Source organism: Citrus clementina, unplaced genomic scaffold, assembly GCF_000493195.1.
Source record: "Citrus clementina cultivar Clemenules unplaced genomic scaffold, Citrus_clementina_v1.0 scaffold_2, whole genome shotgun sequence".
NCBI lineage: Eukaryota > Viridiplantae > Streptophyta > Magnoliopsida > Sapindales > Rutaceae > Citrus > Citrus x clementina.
The window spans coordinates 6,687,554-6,696,021 of record NW_006262688.1 but is presented as its reverse complement, the minus strand read 5'-3'; the positions used below and the strand labels follow the sequence as shown (position 1 = coordinate 6,696,021).

At 30.2% G+C, this 8,468-nt stretch overlaps 1 protein-coding gene across 1 annotated transcript; it reads right to left on the bottom strand.

Annotated features, from left to right (window-relative positions):
• Nucleotides 1-6,853: 6,853 nt before the first annotated feature.
• Nucleotides 6,854-7,492, bottom strand: LOC112101214 (extensin-like). Its single transcript, XM_024192052.1, has one exon. It carries the CDS (start codon nt 7,484-7,486, stop codon nt 6,863-6,865), a length of 624 nt encoding a protein of 207 aa, XP_024047820.1. The 5' UTR covers nt 7,487-7,492; the 3' UTR covers nt 6,854-6,862.
• Between the last annotated feature and the right edge of the window lie 976 nt (nt 7,493-8,468).

The following is an 8,468-nucleotide window of genomic DNA, read 5'->3' as shown; positions in this document are numbered from 1 at the left end:
CGAAACAGATTTAAGGTTCGGATTGAATTTGGATGGATTTTTTCCCAATCCGAATTATCCAAAATCCGATCGGATTCGGAATCCGAAATTTGCCCACCCCTACGATTGAAGCCATAGCCCCCCATATCCCATTGACAAATTCTTTTACTCGTTTTTTATATTTAATTTATACCGTTGACAAATTCCTAATTCTTTTAATTAGATGCTTATTCGGCAGCAATTTTATATTCACGAAAGGGCTGTGCAAACGAATGTAAGTCTCTTGCAAGTAGGCTATATTCCTAGCTATGTCAAAGAGTATTAGGTAAAAATTTATTTTTTTAATAAATTTTTGACTATTTATATTAATTTAAGATGTTATCACAAAAAGCCGGGGGAGAGCCCAGAATATCACCTCCCTTATTTATTTATCATGACATTTTAATCTCTTTTAAAAAAAATAAATCTCTTTATTTTGAGTTAAGAATTTATTTAATCTTTATATCTTGAAACATACCTCAAATTATCCTTATCCTCACTTTTATGTAACTTTTACAATATTACTCTTACAACAGTTTTGGAGAATTTTATTGTCTGTCTTTCGTAATCCATCAAAAATAATGAACTAATGGAAGGGACGGCAGTTGATTAATATCATAATAAAATGAGTAATAAATTCTTAATTAAACACTAACTTATTAGATGAAACCAAATGGAGAGTGGAGATCATCTAAATTATCACCACATTTGAGGATTCCATTTTTGCTTCCACTTTGATCATTTTCTTTTGTACCAATGGGTGAGTCTTGCATATATCTCACTGATATAAGGTATCATTGCTTTGATTGATTCTAATCTCGATTTTCCCCGAATAAGGTAATGCTTAGATTATTCTACATGTATGTATTTAAGATTTTAGCTATATTGAATTACAACAACTTTTAAAAGATAAAAATTTGTCAAAACTCATTGATGCATGAAGAATTATTCTAGATAACAAGACGAGACGATATATTTGGTAGGATGAGAGATGGACAAAGATTTTCTTAAAATAAATTAAAAAGTAAAAAAAAAAAAAAAAGACCAGAACGAAACATTTTTGTGTCCTAATTGTTTAGTAGTCCCACAAACACAATTTGAAATATTTTGAAGCAAAAAAAGCTTAATTACGCAATGAAAGCAATGAAATGTTTTGAAAATTATCAAAACAGTGAAAGCAATTGAAAATTAACTAACTTTTCTCACAAAGAAATTATTACGTCATCTTTCCTTTTTCACTTATTTCATCTTTTGTAAGTGACCCAGGATATATTTTATTGACCTAATTCTCAATGCCTAGGCAACTTGATGTTCAACTGGCGAATTGGTCTGAACTGCATCAAGGTCTCTTGGTCGAAATTGCTGGCGGATAAAATTGTACGAAGATTTTGTCTGGAGATCGGCTGCAACTATCAGCAATACTTTTATGAACAAGTTTAATCGGATGCCTCTCCTCGTACATGTGCCACTAAATTGCAGCAATAATCAATTTGGTTTCTTCAGTCTTTCAAAGGGCATAAGCAGCCATGTTTTCTTACCAAAGACAAATTCCAGGAATTGCCTTTCTTCAGTCTGCATCCTTTTCCAGGCGTTCAACTTCAAATTCCGAACATATTTAAGCGCGTTCAGCTTCAACTTCGGGCACATACATTGACGTTGTATCTCCGAAAAATTTAGACCGACACTCTGGTTACCTAGTAGTGGTTATTTATGAAAGTGAAAGAAGACTAGCACATTCTAAACCTGGCCATGGATCTTGGATAAATGTAGGCAATTATTGGCATGGGAATTGGCGCAAGTATCACGATATTGTTTATCACAAAGACATGTTTTAAAACCACGTCTTGGAACTATATTGCTCCACCTATGTGGTTTGAACAGATTACTGTAGATATAGAGTTTTTTTTTAAATTTTAAATTTTGAATAAATGTTTGATTTCATATTTTTATTTGTTTCATGAACTCACAACCAACAGCATACATTGCGAAGCTTCTTTTTTTTTTTTTTTTCTTCTTTCTCCCGACTTATAGTCTATTTTTCTTTGAAGGTATAAGCTTGTTGATTTGATGGTGATACTCATCTTAATTAGCAAGTCACAAAATCTTATAAAAAAATGTAGACCAGTGATACGTTTAATTTCGATTAAGTTATTACGAGCACAGTAAAACCTCATATAATAAAAAACCAAAAATGGAGGTTCTTTTTCCGCACAAAATAGAGTTTCGGAACCTTTAATGCTTTTCATAATTAATATACTTTTAGAGAACCTGAACTGAGAGCAAAGAATAGAGATGCACAGTTAGATATAAGATAACATAATACTTGTAGAAACTTAAAAAAATTATAGCGTTTTTTCATTACTTGCAACAGAATGGTACAATAAGTACGCTTCATACAAGCGAACCCACCGTATTAAATTAACCCTTATGATTTACAAAACAACGTCGAGAAAAAAAGAAAACAAAAAAAAAAAGGTCACAACAGCATTCGTATGAACTTCATTATTCTTTTTCAAATTCAAAGTGAAATTATGCTTTGTGACGAGATCAAATGAAGTCTATCTTTCTGAAAGTAATCAAACATTGATGAATTATCTTTACGAATCATCCCCTTTGTTCACGTATAAAGTAGATTTTGATTGTTCAAGAGGAGCATTTTTAAATTTTTCCGATTTTCACAAACCAGTCCAAAAGCTGAAGTTGTATCCAATTAATTACAATTTTGTTATTTATTTATGTATGCGAAAATAAATACGTATATTATACCATGATAATTTTACGAAGACTACCTTTTGAAGTCAACATCATACCCTGATAATTTTAGCCCGATTATGCTTCCATCTGAATTGCAAGTGATGCCATCCCACTTGCAGTGATCCGAAGGGTAGTTGACCATCCTGAAGCTGTTGTTCCACCAGCCTGCATCAATATTGCTGACATAAAATAAAATATGTTCGTTTAATATAAAAATTACAGCCTGGATACAATGGGATTTGGGCAAAGTGTGTGTATACGTATATACAATTGTGAAGAATCAATTCTTTTGACTTGTCTGACACTTCATCTATTTTATGTAGTATTTGAATTATCAAAATAGTTATCACGTTTGGCATTTGCAATGTCTTAGAAGACGGAAGATCTCCAGGAAATTATTATATATAGCCTACTACTTGCCCACAACTTCGACTGTTGACGTCTAATTAAAGGACAAAGAAAAATTATTGATCATTTAAATAAGAGAAATACAAAGTCTAAAGTACATGCATTGCAAGTACTACACTCATTCCGCTGTGAGGTTTCGGAGACAATATGACATATGCACGTGCATTTTTATTTATTTTCAGCACATGGGAAACTTATTAACAATTGAATGATTGCAAAACATGAATGACGTGGTATACTTAAATGGCTTTTAAACATTCTCGAACAACTTTTAACTGATTATTCGAGTTTAAATATTGAGAGAATAGAGGGTTAAAATAATTAATTTGTGTTTTATCTATTTTTTTCAGAAATCAAAATAAAATGTATTGTAAATGTTGGTAAAAAAATTATACAATATTTTTTTATTACTTATAATTTAGGTATCGATAACAATATTTGAAACCGAAACATTATCTCAAAATTATGGAACCAGCCACTTTGCAACAGTTGCAAGCTACCCCCAATTTTTGTCTTTTGTGATGTTAAATTTCATTGAATCTCGTACTTTCTTTTTCATTTACATTTTTGTTATAATATTATGTGCTTTGGTTGGTGACCTTTTAAAATGTAATTTTATTTTATTGAATATTATTTACCTTTTTTATTTCCATTTGTTTATAAGTTTATGTGCTTTGGCTAATGACCTTCTAAAATGTAATTTTATTTCATTTAATACTATTTAACTTTCTAAAAGAAGAAATATAATAATAAGCCTATGACTAGATAATATTAAATAATATTTTTTAATAAAATAAAAATATTAAAAAATTTATTCTTTTAAATAAAATAAATAATATTAAAAATAATTTTTATTTTTAAGGACTCACATTTTCTATTCTATTTTATTTAATATTATTTAATTTTCAAAAAATAAACAGAATAATAGGCTATGACTAAATAATATTAAATAAAATAAAATAAAATAAATAATATTAATTTTTTAAGAACCATTCCTGATTATTTTATTTGATTTAACATTATTTAGTTTTATGAACGAATAAATATAATAATAAGTCTATAACTAAATAATATTAAAAAAAAAATTAAAATAATTTAATTTTTAATGCTGATTACTGATTACTTTATTTTATTTAAATTTTTTTTAGTTTTTTGAACAATTAAATATAATAATAAGCCTATAACTAAATAATATTAAATAAAATGAGAATAATTAGTATTCAATAATATTTATTTTTAATAAAATAAATGATATAAAAAATTAATTCTTTTAAATAAAATATATAATATTAAAATAAATTTATTTTTTGAGATTCACTAGTGATTAAACAACATAAATTTGAAACAATTCGGACTTATGTGCTAAAAGTTTTAACTCTTTAATTTGTTTGGGTTTTTGATAACCATCGGGAAGCATAATGTTAATAATCAAATAGACAAATCTCTACCATTTGAACGATCTTTTCATTGACTCCAACGGCCAAGATTGAAATTACAAAAAAAAAAAACAAAATCAGGTGGTTAAGATAATGTACGGCCGATTGCTCATATACAGACCTTTTTTGTTAATCGTACGTCAAAGCGTGCTCAAGAAAATTGTAATTACGATAATTATTACAGCTTTCTCGTCACCATTTATTCATATAACCGACGTTTTACAGGAATTAATTTATAAAATCTTCTACTTATACATTTATAAATTTTATAATAGAATTTGGCATGTACTTAATGTATCTTTGACATTAATGTACATCAATATCAACCACTTGCAGAACAAGCTTTCCATATTTTGACTATATTTTTTTCTGGAAAATGATATTTATTCACCCTACAAATAAATCGCACATTAGTTCCATTAAGACAGTTTTTTTGGGACAATTTTATTATTAATTCAAACTTTAAAGATATTCACTAAAATATTTCAGCTTTTGTTTGCTTTCATTTGGTGATAGAATTGACTCTCTATCATTACTCAATTGGATGTGTTGCTAATAGTGAAGCAGTATAGTTGGGTATCATTTGTCTACTACTCTCTTATTAATAATTCTCAAATGAGAATATTCTCATTTAGTTAAACTGCATAGATGCCACTATAAGATAACTAAAACACAACTCTAATATATGAAAAGGCAAACAAAAAAAAAAAGTTTTCTAGTATATTAGAATTGATCATGTTTTGTTGTATTTTAGTGGTATCTTTCTTTGTTAAAATGAGATTATCCTATGTGTGAATTGTTGGAACAAAGAGAAAACCAGCAAGCAAACTCACAAAAATGTAGCAAAATGTGCAAATAACCAATTCACGTATCACCTAGGTTGTCACATCCTGGTTACAAAAATATTAAAAGAACTTTACTTCTACTTATACCTTAGTATCATAATGAATATAATTTTTTTAAAAAAAAGTGGCTCATAGAGGAGACCTAAGATAGGCCATGAGCATATTCATAATACAAAAATTGAGGGTTCATGAGTTTAATAACCATCAAAAGTTCGTTCACAGGTATAATGGTATTTCAACACTATGTTTATGGCCTTTTTTTTTTCTTTTTATTTAATATTATGTTTATGGCCTTAATTAAACTAAAATTTTTGTCAAGATTTACCGTTATTGATGGCTCTGGTTACTCAAATTTTTCAAGTTGAAGGTTGTTATTTAAAGTTGCCATGTTAAAGTAGACAAGCAGTTAAAATAGAAAAGGGTAATTTCATTGCTTAGTTGAACAAATGAGTGCAACAGATTTAGAGCTCATTTGTTCACCATTTTAGATGATTTCTATTTTTTCAGTGATAGCTTGTAATCCACCTACATCTTTGTATCCTTTACTGAGGGAGAATAATAAAGCTTAACTGCTTGGTTAAGTCTAGTGTTTGTTTTTCTGATTAATTTAAAATCTGGTTTTTGTTGATCTTGTATTTGATATGTAGTTAGCATTTATTAGCATTAAGATTGATCAAAACCTAAGTTAAAACAATGTTGTTTGAGTGAATGACTAAAGAATAAGAGGCTTGTATCTTCATTTTCTTTGATATTATGAGGAAGAAGTTTGTTATTATGTGCATGGACATTATCATGACGTTGGAAGAACTATGTACATGATCATTGTTGTGCATGATTGTTCATCAAGACATAATATTACTTCATCCGGGAGCATTATATGCGCCACAACACATTTGTGATAAAACAATAGAATAATTCTTATAGAACAATTTTTTTTTTATTTTTGGGGATACATTAAGTTAGAAGATTTTTATTGCACATGACAAATGATGCACTGAACGCTTCTTACAAATTATTTGTAAAAAAATTGACACAAAAAAGCATAAAAAGGCAACCAAAGGAACAAATTTATTCTTATTGAATTTGAAACTTGTTTCAAGAAGGGGCATTGAACTTAGTAAAAAATTAAAAAAAAAGGCAACCAAAGGAACAAATTTATTCTTATTGAATTTTAAACTTGTTTCAAGAAGGGATACTGAACGTAGTAGTCTTTGGGAGGTGGGGGTGATTGTAGTAATACGGTGAAGGTGGAGATAAAGGAGTTGGCGGTGACTTGGAGTAGTAAGGAAGCAATAATGACCGTGATAGAGGTCATGGTGGAGGTGGTATAGATGATGGTTGTGGGAATTTATAAATGTAAGATGGAGGCGGGGATAGAGATGGCGATGGCGGAGATTTGTATTAGTAAGGTGGTGGTGGAGAATACATTGGTGGTGGTGGAGATTTGTAGTAATAAGGAGGTGGGGGAGAATGCTTTGGTGGTGGTGGTGACTTATAGTAGTAAGGTGGTGGGGGAGAATGGTTTGGTGGTGGTGGAGATTTGTAGAAGTAAGGTGGTGGGGGAGAATGCTTTGGTGGTGGTGGAGATTTGTAGTAATAAGGTGGCGGGGGAGAATGCACTGGTGGTGGTGGTGACTTGTAGTAGTAAGGTGGCGGGGGAGAATGCTTTGGTGGCGGTGGAGATTTGTAGTAGTAAGGTGGCGGAGGAGAATACACTGGTGGCGGTGGTGACTTGTAGTAGTAAGGTGGCGGGGGAGAATGCACTGGTGGTGGTGGTGACTTGTAGTAGTAAGGTGGTGGAGGAGACGGAGATGGTGGTGGGGGAGACTTGTAATAATATGGTGGAGGTGGAGAGGGAGAAGGAGGAGGTGGTGATTTGTAGTAGTAAGGAGGTGGAGAAGAATACTTTGGTGGTGATGCTGAGGCATAATCATCAGCCGATGCGTTGGTGGTGGTGGCTATAAGCAAAAATGCTATAGCACAAAACAATTGAGGCCATTGCCTCGCTTGTCCCCGAGTTCCCATTTCCTAAAAATTGTGTTTTCTGACTTGATGTCAAACATACTTTGCTACCCTTTATATAGTGATCATTTTAACCATTAGTGACGTAGAAATATTCTCTTACTCATAATTAATGAGGTCAAAAGCTATAAAATACTCCAACTCTCACATCGATTGAAATTTTATTTTATGTTTCAAATTGTTCACAGAAGGAGGCATGCATGTATGTCAAAAACGGGGTTGTTAAGATGCTTATTCGAGAGCAGTTTTAATATTCTCACGAAAGGGCTTTGTTAATCAGCTAAGATGTTATGTGACAAATGGGTCTGAGAATGTAAAGTCAAAACTAAAAATTCTTTGAGAACATTAATAAATTTAATACAAATTCTTTATTCTTGTAAGTTGTGAGTGATATTGGCAGCATTGTCAAAGGCGTTAGTTTTAGGTACCGATTTTCTTTTAAAATTTTGCATTAATAAATTTATATAAAAACTTGAGAAATGATTATAGGAGAATGACACTTTCATTCTTCTAATTAGGAATTGACTTTTTTTTTCTTAATTGGTTTTTATATTTTTGGTCCCTATTAGATTTTATACTATAAAAAATAATTGAGTAATGATATATATCTAAAATTTTACCTTAAAATTCATTCTCAAATGATGTGATGTTCATTTATTGGTTGGTGAAATAATATAATTAATCGACTTAAAATTTATGAAAAATCACCAACCACTTAATAAATGACACATTACATGTCATATCATTTGGGATAAAATTTTAAGATGTTTATCATTACTCTATTTAATTCATTCCTAGTGCTAAAACCAATGACTTGAAAATTTCATTAGCTGAAAATAAATTTGATGTTTTTACAAACGAATTGATTATCTAAGACCTTTGCAAATTAAAACTAGTTAATTTGTTATTATTATTATTATTATTATTATTAGCTTACCCACGCAATTGGAAGTCAAACCCAGGACCTGAATTCTATAAAAACTAG